Source organism: Festucalex cinctus, chromosome 11 (assembly GCF_051991245.1).
Source record: "Festucalex cinctus isolate MCC-2025b chromosome 11, RoL_Fcin_1.0, whole genome shotgun sequence".
Lineage (NCBI taxonomy): Eukaryota > Metazoa > Chordata > Actinopteri > Syngnathiformes > Syngnathidae > Festucalex > Festucalex cinctus.
The window spans coordinates 2,797,336-2,812,391 of record NC_135421.1 but is presented as its reverse complement, the minus strand read 5'-3'; the positions used below and the strand labels follow the sequence as shown (position 1 = coordinate 2,812,391).

Below are 15,056 nucleotides of genomic sequence, written 5' to 3'. Positions count from 1 at the left end.
ATAAATGACTGATGAAGAAAGGATTTTGGTCATTGTTTGCTCCTGTTAACCCAAAGCAAAGCCAACGTGGTGCCCCTAGAGGTTATCGAGGTAAATACAATTTACTTCCGTAACGTCCAGATTATTAATTCGTCTAAAAGACGACCCAATTATCACTACACGACCTAACCTCAACCCAGATAGCCTCTGCAATTATAGGCCGGTATCAAATTTACCGTTTCTTGCAAAAATACTTGAAAAAGTTGTTGCGCGACAGCTGAATGATTACATGGCCGCTAATAACCGATATGAACCTTTACAGTCTGGCTTCAAGGGCCGTTCACGCTACTGAGACAGCCCTTGCTAAAGTGACTACTGATCTCCTAGCAATGGAGTCCAATACCTCACTAGTATTATTATTACTTGATCTTAGTGCCACCTTCATAAAATTCTACTAGATCGCCTCCAAACATGTATTGGTATATCAGGCTTAGCACTCTCGTGGTTTCGTTCGTACCTCTCAGAGAGGACGCACCGTGTAATTCATGGTAATGCGAACTCTGAGCTCTGTAACGTCACGTGTGGAGTTCCACAGGGGTTGGTACTAGGCCCTCTCTTGTTTAACATTTATATGCTTCCGCTTGGCGATATTATACGCAAATATAATATAAACTTTCACTGTGATGCTGATGATACTGAATTCTATTTGCCTATAGAAATAACAAATCCACAAAACTGCAGTAATCTGGAGGCGTGCCTCGCCGACATTAAACAATGGATGTCATTTAAGTTTTTGCTTCTTAACCCAGCTAAAACCGAGATATTGTCGTTCCCGCTCGTCATCGGCATTTGTTTACTAAAACCTCTCCTAAACCTTGATAAATGTATTATTAGCCAAAGTGACTCAGTAAAAAATCTTGGTGTTATTTTTTTCTTTTCAAATGTACAATAAAAATATTACGAGAATTGCTTTTTTCATCTTCGTAATATTGCTCAAATTCGCCCTATTTTGTCTGATGGTGATGCAGAGATTATTATTCATGCGTTTGTTACGTCTCGCCTTGACTATTGTAATGTATTACTCTCTGGTCTTCCCATGACCAGCCTAAAAGTCTGCAGTTAGTTCAAAATGCAGCAGCTAGACTTTTGACACGGACGAGAAAGTTCGATCATATTACCCCGATGTTAGCCAAATTGCATTGGCTTCCTGTCCACCTGAGATGCGATTTTAAGGTCTTGTTACATATAAAATATTATATGGCTTGGCGCCTTCCTATCTCGTCGATTTAATAGCACCGTACGTTCCGACAAGAAACCTTCGTTCGCAACACGCTGGTCTTTTGGTGATTCCAAGAGCCAAAAAGTAGTCCGCGGGTTAGAGCGTTTTCGATCCGAGCTCCAGTGCTCTGGAATGCCCTCCCCCCGGTAGGTCAGAGCTGCTACCTCTGTTGAAAAGTTTAAATCACGTCTTAAGGCACATTTTTATACACTTACTTTTGGCTGAATATTGTGGGCCTGGTGACTGCCGCTGCTTTCTTTCCCTCCCTTCTCCGCTGCGTGGAGGGGGAGTTAGGTGTCAGTGACCGTTTGGATGCTGTTTTACGGGTTCTACACTGGTTGATCGTGATGAGATCCGGGGAGGACCATTACCTTGAAGTTGCTGCCATGGAGATAGCTGTCCCGATCGTCCGGGCTGGATTTAGATGATGACCCATTTCCCTGACGACGTCTTCTTGCAGTGTCTCAACTTCCTCAATGGACTTTTGCACTATTCTAGTACCAATGTCATATCATAAACTGTGGTATCATAAACTATGTAAATTGTTGCCCAATCGACATCTATTGCAGCCTGGTCGCCCTGGAAGGGGGATTACCACATCTACACATCTTCTCAAGGTTTCTTTTTTTTTTTCCCCTGATGTTTTTTTTGTTGCCCTTTTGTGGTTTGACCGGGGGATGTCGTTGCTATTTGTCAACTCTGGGCATGTGAAGCCGGATTTCAGACCTGCGTTTTGCTCGGGCCCAGCAAGCGGGGGAGGAGGGAGGCATTGCCACTCCCGACGCTGACCGCCCCTAGTCGACCACTGCGGTCTGCTGAGGTGCCACATCAGTCAACATCGTGGCCACAGGAGGACGGGTCACTATCGCCATTTCAGCTACTGAGTGACAGTCGAGGCAGCAGTCAGTGTAACCTTCTTCCGGCAGGAAGGAACCTCCATAGCAGCCCCCAATCGACACGCAGTCAATGACTACGTGTCGATATGTTGCTTTCTTCGTCTGGGATAGGAGGCGAAAGCCGCCCTGTCACCAACAGAATCAAACAGAGCTCCGCGCAGTGATGGCGGCAGACACCATGACGAGGGAGCGACCACACCGCGATGAAAGAGTCACATACGTGGTCGTATGTGCCGATGCTCCGGGCAGAGATGGCGACCAGCTTCGTGAGGAGAGAGCGCCCACACAGCGAGCAAGGAGTCACTATGTGGCATCATAAACTAGCAGTTTAAAAACATCAAAGCAATTGGTGCTCCCCTGCAAGAGTTGTGCAAGTCGTGAAAACAGCACACTCTAGCCGAAAATAAATCAAGCTAGGAGAGGAACCGTATCATCACCAGCAAGTTGTAAACAAAGCAAGTCAAAACGGCTTTCGTTAATGATGTTAACCATAAGCAATCCAGGCTTGAAGCAGCTGTACGCAGCAAAGAGTTGTCGAAGGTGGAGAAATCCCGTAATGATGGCAGGAGATCTCCAGTCTATCCGTTCAACTCACAAAACAGAAAATTCACAGAACCGTCGCAGCCAAGGGGGGCGAGGAACACCTGCAACCCCGATCAACCAGATCACAGGCTACTAGCGACGGACGGAGTGTATTGAGCTGCACAAGAAAGGTTAAAAGAGTATGTGTCCTGGCGACGATCCCTTTTTATGAACGTCAGCCGGAACTAGGGACAAGCATGTTCTGTTATTCTTGCTCAATGCCGCTGTCACGATCAGGGGAATTCCGTGCTGGTTACAGCACCGCCACCTGGCGGTCGGGAAGGACGAAGTATAACTAATGATCCTTTGAAATTATATGAGTCTAATTATGGGCTTATTGAAAAAGCCATAAGGGACGACATGGAAAGATGGCTTACTTATTCAATGGGATTAGTTGATAGAATAAATGCAGTAAAAACTAGAACTGCGAACAGCTATAAAGGGCCGTCGCAGCCCGGGCCACTTTGGGGTACTTGCACATTTCTCTGCCTCACAGACCAGCTCCTTCCCCGCCAGAGAAGTGACATTCCATGTCCCAAGAGCTAGCTTCTGTAGCCGGGGATTGGACCTCTAAGGTTCCCGCATTTGGCTGCCACCCAACTCATGAAAAGGCCAAATCCGAATGGAACTAAATTCAGATGCACAAGGGTTGTATATTCCTTTTCCTTTATATTCCAGTATATACAGGACTGTCTCAGAAAATGTGAATATTGTGAAAAAGTCTTTTATTTTCTGTTATGCAATTAAAAAAACAAAAATGTCATAAAACCTGGATTCACTTTGAAATGCAGACGTCAATTAGACGATTCAAGTGATCAGTTGAATAGCCTACTAGTATACTTTTTCATATCATAATATTTTGAGATAGGATATTTGAGTTTTGTTTAAGCTGTAAGCCACAATCAGCAATATTAAAATAATAAAAGGCTTGCAATATTTCAGTTGATTTGTAATGAATCCAGAATGTATGGCATTTTTGTTTTTTTAATTGCATTACAGAAAATAAAGGACTTTATCACAATATTCTAATTTTCAGAGACAGTCTGTCAGACAGACTGTATATTAGTGTTGTTCCGATACCGTTTTTTTGGCCCCCGATACCGACTCCCAATACCCAGCTTTGTAGTATCGTCCGATGCCGATATCGTCTCGATACCTAAGTTCTTTTTTTTTCCCCAACATGAAAAAGCTGTCCTGCAATTGGTTCAGAGCATTTGAAGGCCAATAGGATACCTTGGCTCGGCATGCAGTGAACATGTCACACATCAGTGAATGTCGTGTACGAGCAAGACCCAAGATGCTGCATCCAAAGTCCTATATTACCGTCAGAAACAATGGTATCGGCATTGTTCGTACTCATCGATGCCGATACCATTGTTTTAATGCAGTATTGGGGGTCTCTGCCAATACCAATATTTGTAATATATATTCTTTGCCAATCCGATTGCGCGTCATGTAAAATTTCAATCGGAATAGCCAAGCTGTGTCCAGTCTGCGCTACTATTTTGTTGCTTTTCCCTCCGACTTCAAGTGGAGGGGGCCAGACTGTTTTGAGTTATTTCAATTTTTTTTTAATAACCCAATGTATAAGTTGATTGTTTTTTGAAGTTGTGATAGTTTTTAGCTTTTGCAACCTAATGCTGCAGCATGGCATTTTAGTGACATTCACAGCTATCAGTCCCAATGGATGAAATATTTCTTTTCGGTACAATACAAATATATATATAATGGTGTTTTCTAACACAAAGGTTAACTTGTCTGTACAATCAGAGTTCCCTTTACAAACATGTAATTCCGCATCTTATCATAAAGCCATAACTACCTGAAACTTCTGATGTAGGAGACAACAGCGAAGATCAGGTGCTTCTTCTTGCAATCTAGAGATATTGAAGAAGAGAAACACGATAAATAAAACAAGATAAATAAAGTGAAGCGTGAGTTTTGTTGTTTTAGATCTTGACAAAAACATTCAGGATACAATCATAGAATAAATACATACAATCCTATAATAAATATAGAATTAAAGTCCAGAGTGTTTACATTACATTTAGGATTTAGGAATTACAGCCGGGCGGCAGGGTAGTCGAGTGGTTAGCACGTCCGCTTCCCAGTTCTGAGGTCTCCGGTTCGAGTCCAGGCTCGGACCTTCCTGGGTGGAGTTTGCATGTTCTCCCCGTGCCCGCGTGGGTCTTCTCCGGGTACTCCGGTCTCCTCCCACATTCCAAAGACATGCATGGCAGGTTAATTGGGCGCTCCGAATTGTCCCTAGGTGTGCGTGTGAGTGTGGATGGTTGTTCGTCTCTGTGTGCCCTGCGATTGGTTGGCAACCAGTCCAGGGTGTCCCCCGCCTACTGCCCAGAGCCAGCTGAGATAGGCGCCAGCAGCCCCCGCGACCCTTGTGAGGAATAAGCGGTCAAGAAAATGGATGGATGGATGGATGAATTACAGCCGTAGCCATGTCGTTTACTTTATTGGTTTTGAACATAAAAATATAAACACATAATTTGTTACAAGTGTAACAAAAAACAAAAAAAAAACAAAACCAGTTCAAACTAGAGCTGCAAGCAGCTATAAAGGGCCCTCGCAGCCACGTTGGCTACGTTGGGGTACTTGCACGTTGGGGTACTTGCACGTTGGGGTACTCGCACATTGGGGTACTGGCATATTAGGATTAAAATTTCTTTGAACATGCCATGCTAAACCTTTACATGTGATTTTTTTTTGCCAGGTGTGATGTGTGTGTCAAGCTCAATGGGTTTTGGTTTTTGTTAAGATCTGCAAAAACCAGCGTCCTTTTTTTATTTTTCGGGAATGAGTTGACCTGACTGTTTTTTTTTTGTTTTTTTTGTAAAAGTATATAGAGCCATCATCGCTCGGACTCATTTCACAATCATTGCTTTGATTGTCCATAGAGGCGATCAAAAAAAAAAAATGAAATAAAATAAAAAAAGTACATATGTTTGGATCGGTTTGATACCAGTGAACATCTGGAGTAGTGGAAAGTAAAAGAATATTCATAAATGACTTAGTTATAACACTTACGAGTTCACAAATTTTTTTCAAAATACCGTAAGTGGGGTTGCTGTTTTTTTTATGCCTCAAGGACTAGGTGGCGCAGTATTTATAACTGAATTTTGTCATAGAGATACCTTCAGGCCTTGACTATAAATATACATGTCAAGTTTGGTATTTTTTGAAGCATGTACCGGGGAGTTATTAAGCATATCCTTCATTCACGATACTGCTTTCAACGTCCATAAAGGCTATCAAAAATAAATAAAACTAAATAAAAAATACGTATGTTTGGATAGATCTGATGCCTGTGAACATTTTGAGTGGTGGAAAGTAAAAGAATATTCATAAATGACTTAGTTATCACACTGAGAATGAGTTTACAATTTCTGTAAAAATATCGTAAGTGGGGTATTTTTTTTTTCTGCCTCAAGGGCTAGGTGGCGCTGCATATATAACTGAATGTTGTCATAGAGATACCTTCAGGCCTTGATGATAAACATACATGTCAAGTTTGGGATTTTTTGGAGCATGTACCGGGGAGTTATCAAGCATATCCTTTTTCAGTGCGAAACACAAATTTTGATGCCCCGCCCTCATCATATAGTATTTCGAAAAGGCAAGATGTTTTGCCCAGTTGTTCTCTCAGGTCTTGAGATGATAAATGCCAAGTTTGAAGTCAATTGGATGAAAAATCTTTGTAAAGAGGGACAAAGCATGACCACAGTGAATGTGCCAAAATAGGCCAAAATTGGACATTAAAAAATTCATAGCTCACTTCCTGTTCATTTTAGCATTTAGGTCCAAGAGACTTTTTTGAAGGTCTTGGGCTCCCTCATACACCTGAAAATATTCGTCGTTCTTGCTTAAATGTACAAGCGGGGCTGCTTAGTTAAAAATTTATAGGGGGCGCTATTGAGTCATTTTTGTAAAAATAGCACAATCAACAATAAAATATTGCTCATTTTACCAGGTCAGATATGTGTGCCAAGTTTCATGAGTTTCTGCGCATGTTTAGACCCTCAAAACTGGCGTTGTTTTCTTGGCGAACAGCGCTTAGCCACGCCCACAGCGATTCGCAAAAACTCACAAACTTCGTGTTGTGACATCATGAAGGCCGAAACCCTCATCTGAGCAAATATGAGGTAGGTCCAGGTAACGTGTTTGGAGAAAAACGTAGAAGAAAATTCGTAAGAAAAAAAAATGCCACTAGGTGGCGCTATCAGTAAGCTGAAATATAAGTTCGTAGGTGTCTTTAGGGCTGGACTCTCATCAAATGTGTGAAATTTTGAGAAGATAGGATCATCTGGGTCAAGTTAATGCAGCTTTTATTCTCACGAAAAATCTTCAGACTTTGCGGCACCGTAGCGGCCACACTCTTTGGCGAAAAGTTACAATATTCGGTGTGGGGCATGATCAACATCTTAAGGCTTTTCTGACCAATTTTCAACTGGATCTCTTCAACGAGCTCAGCGCAGTAAAAAAACGTAAAGTATGACATTTATTGTTACCAATAGGTGGCGCTATATGTATAACTGAATATTATCATATAGATGTTTTCAGGCCGTGACTATTACGTTGCCTGAGAAGTTTGAGATTTTTTGGAGCTTGAACATGGGAGTTATTAAGCATTTGCTCTTTCTGGACAAATGAAATTTTAAAGGCAATATTTGATGCCCCGCCCCCGTCATATAGTATTTCGAAAAGGCAAGACTTTTTGCCCAGTTGTTCTCTCAGGTCTTGAGATGATAAATGCCAAGTTTGAAGTCAATTGGATGAAAAATGTTTGCAAAGGGGGAAAAAGCATGACTACAGTGAATGTGCCAAAATAGGCCAAAATTGGACATAAAAAAATTCATAGCTCATTTCCTGTACATTTTAGCTACATGGTCCCAATAGACTTTTTTGTGCGTCTCGGGGTGCTACACGTGCCTGCCAATTTTCGTTGCTCTAGCTTAAACGTGCCGGGCTTGGTTTTTATTTTTCTACGCTAGGGGGCGCTATAGAGTCGCGGTGTTATGACGATTTCATAATATCAAATTTTTCGCCGGGCCTGAGGAGTGTGCAAAGTTTGGTGAGTTTTCGTGAATGTTTAGGTACCCAAAATCGTGATCGTGATCAGCTATAAAGGGCCCTCGCAGCCCGGGCCATGTTGGGGTCCTTGCACGTTGGGGTACTTGCACGTTGGGATACTGGCATATTGGATGCAAAATTTCTTTGAAAATGGCATCATAAACGTTTACATGTAGTATATTTTTTTGCCAGTGTGTGTGTCAAGCTCAACAGGTTTTGGTGATTGTTAAGACCTGCAAAAATCAGCGTCCTTTTTTATTTTTAGGCAATGAGTTGCCCTGATTGGTATTTTTTGTAAAAATGTATATACACATCATCGCTCGATGTACTCATTGCACAATGTTACTTTTATTGTCCAAAGGGGCAATCAAAAATGAATAAAACAAAATGGAAACGTACATACGTTTGGAACGGTGTGAAGCCAGTGAACAATTTGAGCGGTGGAGACTAAAAGAATATTCATAAATGACTTAGTTATCACACTTAGAATGAGTTTACATTTTTTGTACAAAATACCGTATGTGGGGTATTTTTTTATATATATATAAACCTCAAGGGCTAGGTGGCGCTGTATTTATAACTGAATGTTTTTTTTACAAAAACAATAGGGACCTCGCAGCAGTCGCTGCTCGGGCCCTAATAATAATAATAATAATTTTTACAAAAACAATAGGGACCTCGCAGCGGTCGCTGCTCGGGCCCTAATTAAAGCAGCCTTTCTTCTCACGAAAAATTATCAGAATTTGCGGCACTGTATATGCCACGTCCTTTGGCGAAAATTTACAATATTCGGTGTGGGCCATGATCAACATATAAAGTGGTTTCTGACCAATTTTCAACTGGATCCCTTCAATGAGCTCGGCACAGTAGCTAAAAACGTAAATTATGACATTTATTGTCACCACTAGGTGGCGCTATATGTATAACTGAATTTTATTAAATAGATGTTTTCAGGCCGTGACTATTAAGTCGCATGAGAAGTTTTTGAGAGATTTTTTGGGGCTTGTACATGGGCGTTATTAAGCATTTTGTCTTTCTGGACAAATGAAATTTTAAAGGCAATATTTGATGCCCTGCCGCCGTCATATAGTATTCCGAAAAGTCAAGATATTTTGCCCAGTTGTTGTCTCAGGTCTTGAGATGTCAAGTTTGAAGTCAATCGGATTAAAACTGTTTGCAAAGGGGGGAAAAGTATGACCACAGTGAATGTGCAAAAATGGGCCAAAATTGGACATTCAAAAATTCATAACTCACTTCCTGTACATTTTTGCTACATGGTCCCAATTGACTTTTTGTGCGTCCCGGGGTGCTACAAGTGCCTGCCAATTTTCGTAGCTCTAGGTCAAACATGCCGGGATTGTTTTTTATTTTTTTTTGCTAGGGGGCACTATAGAGTCTTGTTGTTATGACAACATCAGAATATCAAATTTTTTGCCGGGCCCGAAGAGTGTGTAAATTTCGGTGAGTTTTCGTAAATGTTTAGGTCCTCAAAAATGCGATCGTTTGCGGAGAATAAATAAATAATAATAATAATAATAATAATAATAATAATAATAATAATAATAATTTTTACAAAAACATTTTGAGTGGTGGAAACTAAAAGAATATTCATAAATGACTTAGTTATCACACTTAGAATGAGTTTACATTTTTTGTACAAAATACCGTATGTGGGGTATTTTTTTTTTTTATTAAGCCTCAAGGGCTAAGTGGCGCTGTAACTGAATGTTGTCATAGAGATACCTTCAGGCCTTGATTATAAGCATACATGTAAAGTTTGGGATTTTTTGGAGCATGCACCAGGGAGTTATTAAGCATATCCTTTTTCATTGCGAAACACAAAATTTGATGCCCCGCCCTCATCATATAGTATTCCGAAAAGTCAAGATTTTTCCGCCTGTCGTTGGCTCAGGTCTTGACATGGTCCAGGTCAAGTCTGAAGTCAGTTGGATGAAACGTGTAGGAGAAGTGGGCAAAAGTATGCCCCCTGTAAATATGCTAAAATCGTAAAAAATGGGACATTCAAAAATTCGTAGCTCACTTCCTGTTCATTTTAGCATATAGGTCAAAGAGACTTTTTGGTAGGTCTTGGGCTCCCTCATACACCTAAAAATTTTCGTAGATCTTGCTTAAACGTACAACCGGGGCTGCTTCGTTAAAAATTTGTAGAGGGCGCTATTGAGTCATTTTTGTAAAAATAGCACAATCAACAATAAAATATTGTTTATTTTACCAGGCCAGATGTGTGTGCCAAGTTTCATGAGTTTCTTCGCATGTTTAGACCCTCAAAACTGGCGTTGTTTTCTTGGCGAACAGCGCCACGCCCACGGCGATTCGCGAAAACTCACAAACTTCGTGTTGTGACATCATGAAGGCCGAATCCTTCATCTGAGCAAATATGAGGTAGGTCCAGTTAACGTGTTTGGAGAAAAACGTAGAAGAAAATTCCTAAGAAAAAAAAATTGCCACTAGGTGGCGCTATCAGTAAGATGAAATATAAGTTCGTAGATGTCTTTAGGGCTGGACTCTCAACAAATGTGTGAAATTTTGAGAAGATAGGATCATCTCGGTCAAGTTAATGCAGCTTTTATTGTCACGAAAAATCTTCAGATTTTGCGTCACCGTAGCGGCCATGCCCTTTGGCGAAAAGTTACAATATTCGGTGTGGGGCATGACCAACATCTTAAGGCTTGCCTGACCAATTTTCAACTGGATCCCTTCAACGAGCTCAGCACAGTAGCTAAAAATGTAAAGTATGACATTTATTGTTACCACTAGGTGGCGCTATATGTATAACCGAATTTTATCATATAGATGTTTTCAGGCCGTGACTATTACGTTGTATGAGAAGTTTGAGATTTTTCGGAGCTTGAACATGGGAGTTATTAAGCATTTGCTCTTTCTGGACAAATGAAATTTTCAAGGCAATATTTGATGCCCCGCCCCCGTCATATAGTATTTCAAAAAGTCAAGGTTTTTTGCCCAGTTGTTGTCTCAGGTCTTGAGATGATAAATGCCAATTTTGAAGTCAACTGGATGAAAAATGTTTGCAAAGGGGGAAAAAGCATGACCACAGTGAATGTGCCAAAATAGGCCAAAATTGGACATTAAAAAATTCATAGCTCATTTCCTGTACATTTTAGTTACATGGTCCCAATAGACTTTTTTTTGCGTCTCGGGGTGCTACACGTGCCTGCCAATTTTCGTTGCTCTAGCTCAAACGTGCCGGGCTTGGTTTTTATTTTTCTACGCTAGGGGGCGCTATAGAGTCGCGTTGTTATGACGACTTCATAATATCAAATTCTTCGCCGGGCCTGAGGAGTGTGCAAAGTTCGGTGAGTTTTCGTGAATGTTTAGGTACCCAAAATCGCGATCGTTTGCGGAGAATAAAGAATAATAATAACTAGAGCTGCGAGCAGCTATAAAGGGCCCTCGCAGCCCGGGCCACGTTGGGGTCCTTGCACGTTGTGGTACTTGCATGTTGGGGTACTGGCACATTGGGGTACTGGCATATTGGAAGCAAAATTTCTTTGAAAATGGCATAATAAACGTTTACATGTAGAATATTTTTTTGCCAGTGTGTGTGTCAAGCTCAACGGGTTTTGGTGATTGTTAAGACCTGCAAAAATCAGCGTCCTTTTTTATTTTTAGGCAATGAGTTGCCCTGATTGGTATTTTTTTGTAAAAGTGTATATACACATCATCGCTCGTTGTATGCACAATGTTACTTTTATTGTCCAAAGGGGCAATCAAAAATGAATAAAACAAAATGGAAACGTACATACGTTTGGATCGGTGTCAAGCCAGTGAACAATTTGAGTGGTGGAAACTAAAAGAATATTCATAAATGACTTAGTTATCACACTTAGAATGAGTGTACATTTTTTGTACAAAATACCGTATGTGGGGTATTTTTATTTTTTTTTATATAAGCCTCAAGGGCTAGGTGGCGCTGTATTTATAACTGAATGTTGTCATAGAGATACCTTCAGGCCTTGATTATAAGCATACATGTCAAGTGTGGGATTTTTTTTGGAGCATGTACCGTGGAGTTATTAAGCATATCCTTCATTCACGATATTGCTTTTAATGTCCATAGAGGCTATCAAAAATAAATAAAAATATATATATGTTTGGATAAGTCTGATGCCAGTGAACATTTTGAGTGGTGGAAACTAAAAGAATATTCATAAATGACTTAGTTATCACACTTAGAATGAGTGTACATTTTTTGTACAAAATACCGTATGTGGGGTATTTTTTTTTTATTCCTCAAGGGCTAGGTGGCGCTGCATATATAACTGAATGTTGTCATAGAGATAGCTTCAGGCCTTGACGATAAACATACATGTCAAGTTTGGGATTTTTTGGAGCATGTACCGGGGAGTTATTAAGCATATCCTTTTTCAGTGCGAAACACAAATTTTGATGCCCCGCCTTCATCATATAGTATTTCGAAAGGTCAAGATTTTTCCCCCTGTCGTTGGCTCAGGACTTGACATGGTCCAGGTCAAGTCTTAACTCAGTCAGATGAAACGTGTAGGAGAAGTGGGCAAAATTCTGCCCCCTGTGAATGTGCAAAAATTGTCAAAAATGGGACATTCAAAAATTCGTAGCTCACTTCCTGTTCATTTTAGCATATGGGTCCAAGAGACTTTTTTGTAGGTCTTGGGCTCCCTCATACACCTAAAAATATTCGTCGTTCTTGCTTAAACGTACAACCGGGGCTGCTTCGTTAAAAACTTCTAGGGGGCGCTATTGAGTCATTTTTGTAAAAATAGCACAATCAACAATAAAATATTGCTAATTTTACCAGGCCAGATGTGTGTGCCAAGTTTCATGTGTTTCTGTGCCAGTTTAGGCTCTCAAAATTGGCGTTGTTTTCTTGGCAAACAGCGCTTAGCCACGCCCACAGCGATTCGTGAAAACTCACAAACTTTGTGTTGTGACATCATGAAGGCCGAAACCCTCATCTGAGCAAATATGAGGTAGGTCCAGTTAACGTGTTTGGAGAAAAACGTAGAAGAAAATTCGTAAGAAAAAAAATTGCCACTAGGTGGCGCTATCAGTTAGATGAAATATAAGTCAGTAGATGTCTTTAGGGCTGGACTCTCATCAAATGTGTGAAATTTTGAGAAGATAGGATCATCTCGGTCAAGTTAATGCAGCTTTTATTTTCACGAAAAATCTTCAGACTTTGCGTCACCGTAGCGGCCACGCCCTTTGGCGAAAAGTTACAATATTTGGTGTGGGGCATGATCAACATCTTAAGGCTTTTCTGACCAATTTTCTAATGGATCCCTTCAACAAGCTCAGCACAGTAGCTAAAAACGTAAAGTATGACATTTATTGTAACCACTAGGTGGCGCTATATGTATAACTGAATTTTATCATATAGATGTTTTCAGGCCGTGACTATTACGTTGCCTGAGAAGTTTGAGATTTTTTGGAGCTTGAACATGGGAGTTATTAAGCATTTGCTCTTTCTGGACAAATGAAATTTTAAAGGCAATATTTGATGCCCCGCCCCCGTCATATAGTATTTCAAAAAGGCAAGATGTTTTGCCCAGTTGTTCTCTCAGGTCTTGACATGATAAATGCCAAGTTTGAAGTCAATTGGATGAAAAATGTTTGCAAAGGGGGAAAAAGCATGACCACAGTGAATGTGCCAAAATAGGCCAAAATTGGACATAAAAAAATTCATAGCTCACTTCCTGTACATTTTAGCTACATGGTCCAAATAGACTTTTTTGTGCGTCTCGGGGTGCTACACGTGCCTGCCAATTTTTGTTGCTCTAGCTCAAACGTGCCGGGCTTGGTTTTTATTTTTCTACGCTAGGGGGCGCTATCGAGTCGCATTGTTATGACGACTTAATAATATCAAATTTTTCGCCGGGCCTGAGGAGTGTGCAAAGTTCGGTGAGTTTTCGTGAATGTTTAGGTACCCAAAATCGCGATCGTTTGCGGAGAATAAAGAAGAAGAAGAAGAATAATAATAATAATAATAATAATAATAATAATAATAATAATAATAATAATAATTTTTACAAAAACAATAGGGACCTCGCAGCGGTCGCTGCTCGGGCCCTAACTAGAGCTGCGAGCAGCTATAAAGGGCCCTCGCAGCCCGGGCCACGTTGGGGTACTTGCACGTTGGGGTACTGGCACATTGGAAGCAGAATTTCTTTGAAAATGGCATGATAAACATGTGGGTTTTTTTTTTTTTTTTTGCCAGGTGTGATGAGTGTGTCAAGCTCAATGGGTTTTGGTGATTGTTAAGATCTGCAAAAATCAGTGTCTTTTTTTCTATTTTTAGGCAATGAGTTGCCCTGATTGGTATTTTTCGTAAAAGTATATATACACGCATCATCGCTCGTACTCATTGCACAATGTTGCTTTTATTGTCCATAGAGGCGATCAAAAAAATAAATAAAACTAAATAAAAAATACGTATGTTTGGATCGGTCTGATGCCAGTGAACATATTGAGTGGTGGAAAGTAAAAGAATATTCATCAATGACTTAGTTATCACACTTACAATGAGTTTACAATTTTTGCAAAAATACCGTAAGTGAGGCATTTTTTTTTTTTATGCCTCAAGGACTAGGTGGCGCTGTATTTATAACTGAATTTTGTCATAGAGATACCTTTAGGCCTTGACTATAAATATACATTTCAAGTATGGGATTTTTTGGAGCATGTACCTGGGAGTTATTAAGCATAGCCTTCATTCACGATACTGCTTTTAATGTCCATAGAGGCTATCAAAAATACATAAAACTAAATAACAAAAATATGTATGTTTGGTTAGGTCTGATGCCAGTGAATATTTTGAGTGGTGGAAAGTAAAAGAATATTCCTAAATGACTTAGTTATCACACTGAGAATGAGTTTACATTTTTTGTACAAAATACCGTAAGTGGGGTATTTTTTTTTCATGCCTCAAGGACTAGGTGGCGCTGCATATATAACTGAATGTTGTCATAGAGATACCTTCAGGCCTTGACGATAAACATACATGTCAAGTTTGGGATTTTTTGGAGCATGTATCGGGGAGTTATTAAGCATATCCTTTTTCAGTGCGAAACACAAATTTTGATGCCCCGCCCTCATCATATAGTATTAACAAAAGTCAAGATTTTTCCGTCTGTTGTTGGCTCAGGTCTTGGCATGGTCCAGGTCAAGTCATAAGTCAGTCGGATAAAACGTGTAGGAGAAGTGGGCAAAAGTATGCC

The 15,056-nt window shown here is 40.4% G+C and overlaps 1 protein-coding gene across 8 annotated transcripts in view; it reads right to left on the bottom strand.

The window, feature by feature from the left end:
• rab3gap1 (RAB3 GTPase activating protein subunit 1) overlaps positions 1 to 15,056 on the bottom strand; it is a 506,336-nt gene that overhangs the window by 231,619 nt on the left and 259,661 nt on the right. For all 8 annotated transcript variants that reach the window (XR_013287215.1, XR_013287213.1, XR_013287212.1 and 5 more), the window contains one exon: positions 4,559 to 4,613. Coding sequence is in view for 4 of the 8 variants with exons in the window: in XM_077536293.1 (XP_077392419.1) it covers positions 4,559 to 4,613 (55 nt within the window). In the remaining 4 variants the exon portion in view is untranslated. The remainder of the gene's footprint in view (positions 1 to 4,558; positions 4,614 to 15,056) is intronic.